We start from the raw sequence: 12,622 nt of genomic DNA, 5'->3' as shown, positions 1-12,622 counted from the left end.
TTACTAAAACTAAGTGTGTAACTCAATTGACCTACACTTTGCACCTAAATTGATTCACTAGGAATGAAATTGATGGTAAAATTTTGACTAATGAACCTTCTGTGTATCAAAATAATGCTTAATTCTCATCAATTCATGTGTGTGCATAAAAATCATTGTGTGTGTAATACACCAAAGAGGAAAAAAACTGTCAAAAAATTCAAGTGTGTGTGCACCTAATCTTGAGTGTGTGCATGCATATAAAGTGATGGAATTGATGATACATGAGTATGAAATCATGTAATTGATGTGTATGCTAGGCTAATTCAATCATTGGATAAGCCTAATTGCCATGGAATTTGGGCAAAATTTGAGTGTGTGTGCCCATCCAAGGCCACTTGATTTTCAATGATTGATGGTCAATTGGGGCACCAAAATGATCTTTGATTGTGAAATGTGCATGAAAAGTGGGTGCAATCATTGGTTGTAAGCCTAAATGCATTGCCAATTGAGCCAAATTTGAACTTTTGTGCTTAATATTTTAGTGTGTGCATTGCTTGATTGGGTAAAAATAATGCTAATTGTTTAGAAATTGAGCATGTATGCATTCAATTATGCTTGATCAAGCTTACAATTTGAGCATTGCTATGTGAAATTGATGGATTATGTGCATAAATTTTGGTCTAAATTTGGGTGTGTGTGCCAATTAATGGCATGTGCAATCCAATGGGTGAATGAATAATTGGTATTTTTACCAATTATGATGATGATTTGGTCAAATAATGGGGTGTTATCAGAAATTGGGTCAAATTGAGATAGATTGCTCAAATAATGCCCAATTGTGAACAATTTTTGTGTGTTTCCATGCTATTGAATGATCTAAGTGATGAACATGGAAATCTTGCATTCATTTATGTGCTTAATTGTACCCAAAAATCACTCATGAGTAGCCATGCAAACCAAAAACGACAAATCCTATTGGGTTTGAATGATTAAGACATTCAAAATGAGCAACTCAAGTTGCTATGATTGGTGGATTGATTTTCCAATCTAGAAGATTGTGTTTAATTACACAGGTAATTGCATTGTCCAATTGAGTATAAGGTGCATCATTGGAAAGTGAGTTTTTGTGCATGCTTGATATCCAATTGCACACTTATGTTTTCAAAGAAACACAAAGTGATGCAAAAAGAATAATAAATGTTGAAATGACATTGTACACAATTCCTTGATCAAATATGTTTTATTTTAAATTGGGAATGCACAATCAAGTAGATTATGACAGTATCGGCCAGGGGTTTCATTGATCAAATACTGCACTCTTCATTAGGAAAATGTAACCATAATGGCAATCAAATGCTAATGGGGCATAAAAATGAGCATAATTTGTTGTGCAAACTTGAACACCAAGATTGTATGCTGGATCCATCAATGACAACATAAGTTTGCAATTATTCTTAAATTTGTGGGCGTGTGCAAGGGAATCAATTGAATTTTTTTTGAACAAAGATATCTGATTGCATTTAATTTTTAAAATTCACGAATCTCGGCATGCAAAATTGCTCATTCACCTTTCTTTTGGTTGTTGTATGGTGTGAAAACTCCCTCTCTCTCTTTAATTGACACAATCAAGTTCACAATAAATTGTCTTTGCTCTTCATGGGAACATCCCCTTAAGGAAATTTTCAATCGATCTCTAATAAATCTAAATGCTCAGGATCTCAAATACCTTCTGCCCACTTGCCTGGCTCGCAACTCTCTGAAAAGTCCATGATGGCGCAAAATAAGGCCACCTTGGCTCTCAGCCTCGAGGCCTACTTAGTCCTGACCTCACATTTCGTAGCTTCACTTTACACACACACAGGCAAACTGGCTGGCAGCTTTTTAGTTTGGCTCGGCACTCGTATCCAACCCCACACACACATGCATGCGCTACCTGCCAATTGCCTCGGATCTTGCTCTGGTCTGGCCCGTAACTCCACAACACACACACAGACTGTTTTTTATAAACTCCAAATCAAAATTCACGATTGTAAGCGACCACCTGCTGCTGGCACACACACACTCACCCGACTCCCAACTCTCAAGTCCTACTGCAGCTAGTTTTGAGTCACACTACAGCTTGCACTTGCGGCCCCACTAACTCAAACTTGTTGGTTGCTAACTTGCTAGATTTGGTAATTGCTTGAAGCACGCACAACCTTTCTCGAGCTGGAAGCCGTAGTAAACACACACACATACTCTTTTTTTACTTGCCCGCAATCTGTGCCCCCTCACACAGATGGTCACACACGCCATTACACAATTTTTGTGAGCATAAGCAGGCCGGCTATCCATCTTATCCCTCCTTTCTGCAACCTTGCAGCTTGCGCACATTCTGCCACTCCATATGACTCCAAAGGCAAGCTTGTGATCCCCCTCGGTGTTCGATGTGAGCAGTGGAGCCTTTATCAACCTTCCCATTCTCCTCGCTCACGCACGCAGACCCCGAGCTCCCCGCATCCCCTGGCTCGCTCTCTGTCCCCTGCACAGACCGCTGCCGATACTAAGGCATCGAATAAAAAATAATAATACTAACAAAAAAATGGATGATATAAAATGGGGGCTCGTTTTACACCTTTAAAATCATAGTATTCCTCAACTAAAGGGTAGGGAAAATAAAGGCATAGCTAGTCTTGTTGCTTTAGGTAGTGGATCCCTTTTTACCCGTCTTCCACAATGGTGAGACTAATGCCACTTGGTTCTTGGAAGGCTTAGTGTCGCAAGCATGTATTTATTTATCCCTAATCATCTTTCAAAAAAGATTGGCAAGGTCTACTAGATGCTTGAGAGACTAAGCTGTCACAAGATTGATTCATGGCATGCATACACTTAAAAATTATGAACATTTAAAGAAATCTTAGAGTTAAAACAAGACAAAATTCTTTATAAAATATACTTTGTTCATACCTGATTCTTACCTTTGACATGAGTCATTGTAAGTATTTACAAGGTTTACATTATCCTTTAGCTGGATGTCTTGCATCCACCTTGCGTCTTCAAAAGGATAATTCTTAAAATTGACAAGATATCGTCGAATAGCCTTACCACTTCTTAAAAACTTGTCTTCATGTCATAGGATTCTCTTTGGCTGCAAGATCTCTTCTCTACCCTCAAACTCAGATGGTTATTCAATTACTGGTTCTTTGGGTGGCTCGCCCCTAATAAGGTTTCAAGAGGCTCACATGAAATGCATTATGAATAAGCCAAGTACTTGGTAATCTTAAACTATAAGATGTTTCATTCATAGGCTTAAGAATTTGAAATGGGCCATAATATCTTTTTGCTAACATAGCATAACATTTTGGTGACCCATTGAGCATCCTTGTGTTCCCTTGCTCCTAGTAGTGTGACTTAGGCATGGTTTTCAAAACTCGAGCAATAGCCAATCTTTTTATTTGAAGGTTAAGGCTTGTCTATGATTATCAGCAACAACCTTTTGATTCTATTGCGTGATGGATATAGATTCTTTGATCTTTCAAAAAGATTCTTTAAGATCTCTTCTATACTCATCAACAGAGAAAATATGTTCCCAAGTGTCTTGACTATCAATGGGAGCTTGGGTCTTCCTTGAATTACCTTGAAGATCCACAAGAAGGATTGGAATGAATGGGAAACTCTTCAGTCTTTCTCTCAACTCCCCAATGGTTCTTAGGCTACTACTTTTGAGGTCTATTATCTCTTTTAGGGTTTCTTTCTCTATTAGACTTCCAATTAAACCCCCTAAGACCTTTTTTTAATTAAAAATAATAATCAATCGGTGCATGATCTTGATAATTTTCTGCCTTTGGCACGATGCAACATGACCCACTTTGGCAGATTACCATAAGCGAAATACAATATCTTGCATCAATTTTAATTTTTGAATAGAGAATGTGTTTTTCTTTTTAAAGTCCATACTCACAACAGTGAGTGGAGATGTATATTAGCCAGTGTTCGGGAAAAATGTGTCTTATTCCTCATCCATTTCTTCAAGAGACTTTCTCGTAGGATCAATGCTAGAGCAATCATCTCCACCCATAGGAATCAATGGTTTGTGTCATTGGAAAGAACTTTTGGGGATGCTTTCATAAAAGGAGGCACTTGATTTAATCTCCACAAGGATACTTGCCAATGTTTGCACCAATTTGTTTTTTGTTTTCATTGGGGAGGAAGGAGAGGCTTGCTGGGAGACTTTGATCTTCAAAGTCAATTTGAAATTTGGCCAAATTTTCCTTTTCACTTGGATCCTTCATGCCTCCATAGATAGCGAGCACTCAGAGTGACTCATATTCTCTGAGTCCAAGTGTTTTAGCATCAACATTTCTTGACTCTTGTCAAATATGCCCAGTAGAGATGACGCAAGAAGTCAAAGTAACTCGATTTGTGTCAGGGTTACATAATCCTATGAAGATCAGACTTCAGAGCTTACGGCTTATAAATTTTACAGATGTCCTTGATGTGGGAAAACCTATTGAGATAGAGTTATCAAATAGTGGGAAGAGGAAGCCAGAACCTACTCCTATTTGAGAAATCAAAAGACCTCGTTCCCATTAATCTAGAGATTTCCCATTCAACAATTCAAGCTTCAAAGGATTAGTGGACAATTATGAGATGAGAAACTTCAACCCGAATCGGAACTTAAATTTTTTTAGACCTGGACCGCCCGCATCTCAACAAAACTCCAACCAATAGAACTTTAACCAAAATCAGAGACAACCTTAGAACCAACCAAGGAATCCATCTTTTGTCCAAAATGGACCACCCACCAACAATATCAACAACAATAACAATGGGAATAACTCAGTCATCAATCTCGTCCAGAGGAGGAGGAAATCAAAGACCTCAGGGGAGAGCTCAAGTTAACAGACCTCAAGGTGCTAGAGGTGAAGGAAATCAAGAAAATGCATATGTTCATGTTGCAATCAAACAACAGGGAGTGAATGAACAATTTTCAGTGATTCAAACCCTAACAGAGTATCAAGGTAACCATTTTACGTTATTGATTAATTTTGGGAGTACACATTCTTTTATCTCTCCTAGATGCATTAGAAACCTTATTCTGTCGCTTGAACACTCTGATTTAGACCTTATACTGGAATTAGCTATGAGTAGGAAGGTTAAGTCTTCTACCCCAGTGGGTAACTTGAATTTTGTTTTGGATGGTCACAATATCTTAGCACACTTAGAGTATTGTCCATAGGAGTCTATGATGAAATCTTAGGAATGGATTGGCTTAGGACTAATGATGCTCATACACATTGCAAAAATACTTCATGGACTTTCGTAAATGACCAAAACTCCAGAGTTTACTGAGAAACGGGGGAATCCTAAACTTAAACTAGTGAACTTCACCAAACTAATGAAGGGCTATAGAAATGATCTATGCAGTAAAAGCTTAACCATACAAAGAAGAAGCCAGACACACCTGAACCCGAATGGATGAAAAATTTGATGATGTATTTTCCAAAGAACTTTTATAATTACCACCTAAGCTCAAACTTGATCATGCAATAGAGATTATTTTAGGAGGTCAACCAATTGCTCACAGATTATACAAGATGTTGGTGCCTGAGTTTGCATAACTCAAAGAGAAACTCACTTAACTTCTTGAACAAGGCTTCATTCGACCCAGTGTTTCTCCATGGGGTACTCCTGCTCCTTTTAATCAGAAGAAGGGTGGTACTCTACGTCTTTATATAGATATCGTGGATTAAATCAGGTAACAATCAAGAATAAGATTGCAATACCAAGGATTGAGGAGTTACTTGATCGATTACATGGAGCTTCTATCTTCACAAAAATTGATCTTAAGTCAAGGTATGATCAAATCCTTGAATGAAGGAGGATGATATACCAAAGACAAAATTCAACACTTGCTTTGGACATTATGAATTTACAGTCATGTCTTTTGGACTTACTAATGCTCCTGCAACTTTTAATCGTCTTATGACCGATGTGCTTAGGGAACATCTTGATGATTTTGTTCTTGTCTTCTTTGATGATATTCTGGTTTACTCAAAGAATAGAGAAGAACATGAACAACATGTGCAACGATACTTGAACTTCTATGCCAAAATCAGCTTTATGCTAAGCGTAGAAAATGCACCTTCCTCATTGATAAAGTGGATTGCTTGGAATTTTTTCTATCCAAGGATGGTGTTTCTATTGATCCAAGTAAGATTGAGGTAGTCATAGCTTGGCCTACACCTAAATCTATCAAAGAAGTACATTGATTTTTTGGCTTAACAGGATAGTATCGTACTTTTATTGAAGACTATGCTAAGATTGCATCTCCATTGACTAATACACTTAGCAATACTAAAATGTTTACTTGGAATGAATGTGCTCAAGTTAGTTTTGAGAAACTTAAAGAAGCTTTGGTGAATGCTCTAATATTACAGCTTCGAGACTTCTCAAAAACATTCAATGTCCTCACTGATGGCATTCTATCTCAAGAAGGAAGGCCAATAGCTTATGAATCTCGTAAGTTATGTACTTATGAGCTAAATTATTCTACACATGATGAAAAATTATTGGTCGTTGTTCATGATCTTAAAGTAGATACTTTAAGTAGAAAGAGTATTGTATCTGCTATCACAACCTCTACTATCTCTTTAATTGACCTCATTCTGTAGGTATGCCCCAGAATCCATATTATACAAAGATTTTTTATTTAATGAACTTGCATAAATGCACAAAAAATCAAGAAAGGAAAATCAAAGGCTTCCATGTTGAAGAAAATGACCTTTACTTCAACAACCATCTTTGTTCCCAAATCATGGTGGGATCAAACTTTGAATACTACAGGTTTTGGTCAGGATTAAAGCGTGATGTATTGAACTATGCTAGAAGATGTTTAACATGTCAATGTATTTAAGCTGAACGATTTCAATACCCTAGTAAGCTTCAACCTATTGATACACCACCACAGATGAAATGGGAATGCATATCCATGGACTTCATAATAGGACTTCCTACATCTCTGGGATATGACTCTTTTTTGTGGTTGTTGATATGCTTACAAAAATGACCCATTTGTTTCTAGTCAAGATAATGTTTACGGCTAAGGAGATAGCTCAAGTCTTCATAAAAGGTGTCTTTATTTATCGTGGTTTACCTCACCGTACAATTTTTGATCGTGATGCAAAGTTCACCTCAAATTTTTGAAAAGCCTTATTCTCAACTTACAAGAACCCAATTGGCCTTTAGTACTGCTTATCACCCGCAAATAGATGGATGAGGATATATTAAGAGCTTATTGTATGTATGAATATAGTAAATGGACCATATATTTGTATTTGGTCAAACTTTTGTATAATTCCTCATTCCAGCGCTCAATTGGAATGTCTCTTTTTCAAGCATTGTATGAACAAGAGTGTCTTACCTCATTAAAATGGACAAACCCTCTAATATGAGTTCAAGCATCGAAAGATATGCTCGACGAAATGCAGATACAAACAGACCTTATACGACAAGATATTAAGGCTTCTCAAGATAGACAGAAGAGTTATGTTGACCCTAAACAATCTACTCAACTTTTTGAAGAAGAAGATATGGTATTTTTGAGAATGAAACCCAAACATAGCTCTTTATCAAATGGTAAATGTAAAAAGCGCAATGCCATATATTGTGGACCTTTTGTTATCACTGAGAGGATCAATGATCAAGCTTACACAATCTTGTTACCACCAGACATAAAGGTACATGATGTTTTTCATGTCAGCTTACTTAAGAGGTATGTGCCTGATCCAAATCACATTCTTAATGATTCTCTATTATCTACCTCTACTGATGTAAATTTTGAAGTGTACCCTGAAGCGGTTCTTCAAAGTGGAACTAAAACCCTTTATAATCAGACCATTATTGAACACCTTGTCAAATAGTCAACATATCCTAAGAAAGATGCTACTTGGGAACGCAATGATGAAATGAAACTAAATTTCCCAGAATTCATGGCGAGGTGAGTACACATCAAATTTTTCAAGTTTTGGAGGATGTAAGATGCCCAAAAATTTGGGCCTCTTTTGAATATTAAAAAAAAAAGATTCTAATGGGCATTTCCTAAAATTTTGGTTAGAATTCTTATTTGTTAGTATTGTAAGGTTGTAAAGTAAAAGCAATGTTGTTGTCATGTTCTGATAGGTTAAATGGACGTTTGGTTGAAGATTTTTCATCCTTTTTGTGCTTTTTGGAGTAGGCCGGATCCTTAATCTATGAGTCCTAGGAAAGCGATAGTTCAATTTTGTAAAAATCTACTTTTTGAACGTTTTTCATGCTATTTTTAGCTTTTCATGTTTTTGATGCTTTTTCGTAAAAAGTGAGGCCGCTTTCTTGTTCTAGTGGACAAGAAAACTCGTGATTCAATTTTAGAAAATTTTACTCTTTTTTTTCTGCTATGTTTAGGTTTTTGTATTTTTTGTTGCTTTTCATGCTTTTAAAGATGACCTAAACATAAAAATATTTATTTAGTCATCGTCGGATTTAAAAACGACCACCCACTGAAAAAATGAGATTAGACGGATCTTTTACAAGAATTATTTTTATAAAAAGTGGACTCATAAATACGTTAGGATAGTACAAAAAAATCATAATTATGTCAGGGCATCACGGTTGCAAATCCTAGTCACAGTCTCATTAGTTGCAAGGGTACTAGCCAATTAGTCCATTTTTACTGTAAAATTTGAATGGTAAGTGGGAGAGTTCACCACCAAAAAGCAAGCCATGATTTTAGAAAAGTCCCAAAAGCTATGCGGCTATTCCTAGCCGAGAAGGTAGTGCTAGTAGCTTGCTTGGACAACAATCCAGCCTCCTGGAGTGCCTATAAATTGACGTGCAAGCCTCAGTTTTTAGGTGATGATAGTTACATCTACTACCGCACGGCAATACCTACCTATTATACAAAGTGGTGTAAGCTCTCCATCACCACATCCATATGCTCTTCTCTCTCATTCGCAGAAAGAAGAAGAAGAAGAACACTCTCTCTCTCTACTTGATTACTATCTCCTCTCTCTTCTCATGGTGTTGCTCTCCAACGGCTTTCGTGGTGAAAACCTCTACATAGCTCTGACCACCGCTCTCTGATGGCAAAGCAAGAAGCCTTCTGAAAAACCCGAATCAATCCTAAAGCATGGTGAGAAGCTCTAAACTCCATAGTCGTCATCTCTTTCTCTCTCTATGTCGTTTTTGAGTAGCTATCCTCTCAATGGTTGCTTTTTCTTATACGAGTGCGTATATGGACTTGTTGAGTGTCTATGAAGTTTCTCCATGCTTATTTCATCATGTTTAGCACGTTGATTTATGCACACGATGTGTTTATGGTCATGTGAGTACATAAAAAGCTCTTTTCGTTTCACGTCACCTAGGCGATAGGAACATTATTTTGGTCATATCTCACAAATTCTTATCAATCAGGTTGAACCCTTCAAACTACTGTTAAAAAACATCATCTAGAATGTTTTCTCTCTTAGGTGTCATGTGAGAATTCCACACGAGCTAAGAGTTATGGTCAAAAAATACCTTTCTGTCCACTCTACTTGGTCAAATTTTTGGACCCAGGCTCCTTGGAGAACCACTATATAGATTCATCGGATGAGCAAGCCCACTTAGAAAACTAAAAGGCTTGCTTAAACTTGATGATAAATGTATTTATATCTTTGATATCTCTTTGTGAGTGCGGGTTATTAACTATTCCATGACCAGGTTTATTTACGCGTGGGGGTGCTACCAAGGGGGAGTACCATATGACATCGTGAGTTAGTCGATTTTTTATATATACGATTTATGGTTTGTTTTGATGAGTTGATTACAAATTTTAGATGTCCATAAACTTATATGAGGGTATATGGTTAGTCATTCCGAACCGAATATGCATATATGAATAAAGTGACTTTCTTTTTGTGTTACTATTTGTTACATGAGTATCATATGGACAAAGTGATGTGATAAAGTGTTAGTCTATATTATGGATGTGAGCTTGATGTATTTGTTTGAGGTCACATACTTTCAATTGTGTGTTATGCATGCACTCAAAAATGGCAAAAAGTTGTTTTTTGCATATATGTGGATGTATTTGCCCTTTTAAGAAGGTTCCTTTTGAATTTTGTGACCTTGATTATTTTCTTGAGTATGTTTTTCTAACATAGTAAAGATATGCCACCCTTTTAATTCTTCTAAAACTTCCAATATCCTATGTTTTTGAAGATTTTGTCAAACAACCAAATTTGCATACATAGTTATTAATAACATTGAGAAAAATAAATGTGTTATTGACTTTTAAAATACACAAAAGAATGCTATGTGATCATGTGGCTTCAAAATTAAGAAAACCATGAAATTGAAGACTTGGCAATCTATATATTTAAAATGAGCACCTACAAATCTATTTTTGATTCTCTTTCCAATGCTCCCATTTGCACTTTTAAAGATATTGTTAGTTTTATTTTGTACTTTTCCCTTTCCATAAGGCCATAGGCTATTGTCCAATGCCAAATTCTTTTTATAGTCTACACTTGCAAAGGACTCTATGGTTCTGAGGCCATAAGGGTAGCATAGTTTAGGTTTCTATGTAGTCTTCAAGATGTGTACCAAGAGCATCACATGTTTTTATCTTATTTGGGTGTCTTGTGTGATGGTTGAGGTGGCACTTAATAAATTCATGCAATGCTACAATCTCTTATGTTCAAATACCACCATGTTACGATAATAAAACGATACAGAGGGCACCCTATTTCCCTTGGATCATAGGGTGCACCTTGGCCACCCTATGGCCATAAGTCCATAGGGTTGTCTATGTAACATAGATGGAACCCTTTGGCACTATGATCTATGTAATGTTAAGTAAAAAAAATCAAGAGGTTACGTTGAGATCACCAAAAGGTATTCTATGACCCAAAGGCTATAAATTTCTTTTAGTTTCTCTATAAGATATTCCATATAGGCCCTATGGCCATAGGGTGGTACATATATAAAGCATTCTACAATCTGAGGACTATCTAGTTTCCTCTCTTTTGATACCTACAAGAAATCCATTTTTTATGGCTTCAATTCCATAGAAAGGCATATTTTAGGGTATAATAGAGTCTTTAGGATACCTTTAAAGAGTGCCCTTAGGCCATAGGGTAAAACGTTGATTTCTTATGGAAACCTACTATCACATCACTTAGGCTCAAAACAAAGCATTCCATAGTCATAAAAAACATACAGAGGGTACCCTATGGTTCCACAGCCAAAGGATGTCAATATGGATGCTCTATAATGACACATAAAACACACACAATTCCTCATAAAGTAAGTTTGATAATGCAATCTATAGTCCTAAATCTTTTATGCTGTGTTTTGTTTCACTCTACCCTTGGAAGCTCAATAAGATAATCACATTCAAAAAATCAACAGAAAAGAGCGTAGGAAGTGAATATTCACACAAATATTTGTCCAACCAGAGACAATAAATTTGGAAATAGAAAATTACAGAGCTTGGAGCAATGAGAGACAAAGCCGTGGTGTGAATTTTGTTAGCATATAATGTGTATACAAAGACTTAAGAGCAAGCTCTGCTCTCTTCTTCTTGAACTTAAAAAACTTGAGACTGTTGCAAATGATCCACTTAGGTTGTACATCATTTTACCATGGCCACTTCCTAAACATTGAAAACACTTTTTTTTCTTTTGCGTTCTTAAACTCTTCTGTAGAGAGTGGCCTAAATTGACAACTATAAACTTTCTTTTATTGTGCCCATGATGTGTGTGTAGTCCTATGTGTAGTGTCATGCACGTGAGTACTATGATGTGCTTTATCATCGGGACCATCATGAGTATGAGCTTGCACTATGGCCTCCTCAAGTGTCTTGGGATCCTGGGTTTTGACATGTTTCTTAAGCTCAGATGTCAGCCCACAAATAAACCGAGGTACTTGCTGAAAATCATCTAGACCATCTAGCTTGATAATGACATTCCGTTAGTGCGAGATATATTCCAACAGTGTTTTATGCAGATTCATAAAACACTTATCCCAAGCAGACTAGTTTCTGTCCTTTTCATTAGTGGGAAGAAACTCCATTCTGAACACATCTTAGAAGGCTTCCCACGGCTACCTGTCTTCTCAAGTAGTCTTTTCAAGCGACCTCTACTATGCAAGATTCTATACTATATATGAAGTGGCTTAAAATTTTCAAGGAAGGAGAGAGCCTCTTTGTGTCACACCATGGTTCACTTCAAAAAGACCTTACAAAACATCTAATCTAAAATGCAAAAGTGAAGGGTAAGATTGTAAGAAATGATAGCCTTTGCATAATGTAAGAAATGACAAACCTTTTCAAATGTAAAATCGAAAGACTTTCTATTCTACTTACAAGGTCGAAATCACCAAAATCGATTAATTAACGCTTTAAATTCTGAGATTTGCCCAAAATTTAGAAAAGGCAAAACCCTCAATGTCGCCATCATTGCCATGTCTGCACAAGCCGCCCTTGCCATCGCCATCTCTGTGTTGTGTTTGCCCCCTTCACCATGGCACCCAAGGCCATTGCAGCACTATTACTCTCTCCCTCTCTCTCTCTCTCTCTCTCTCTCTCTCTCTTCCCCTTGTGGCTTGCCACTGTTGCATTGTTTGCGTTCGTCACATCAAC

The 12,622-nt window shown here is 36.9% G+C and overlaps 1 protein-coding gene across 1 annotated transcript; it reads left to right on the top strand.

Moving 5' to 3' along the window:
- Positions 1-7,445: 7,445 nt before the first annotated feature.
- Positions 7,446-7,883, top strand: LOC147449549 (uncharacterized). Its single transcript, XM_086521590.1, has one exon. The coding sequence runs from the start codon at positions 7,446-7,448 to the stop codon at positions 7,881-7,883; it is 438 nt and encodes a 145-aa protein (XP_086377716.1).
- Positions 7,884-12,622: the final 4,739 nt, after the last annotated feature.

Source organism: Adiantum capillus-veneris, chromosome 10, assembly GCF_014529385.1.
Source record: "Adiantum capillus-veneris isolate H3 chromosome 10, ASM1452938v2, whole genome shotgun sequence".
Taxonomy (NCBI): Eukaryota; Viridiplantae; Streptophyta; class Polypodiopsida; order Polypodiales; family Pteridaceae; genus Adiantum; species Adiantum capillus-veneris.
The sequence above is the reverse complement of the archived record's forward strand: the minus strand, read 5'-3'. Positions and strand labels throughout refer to the sequence as shown.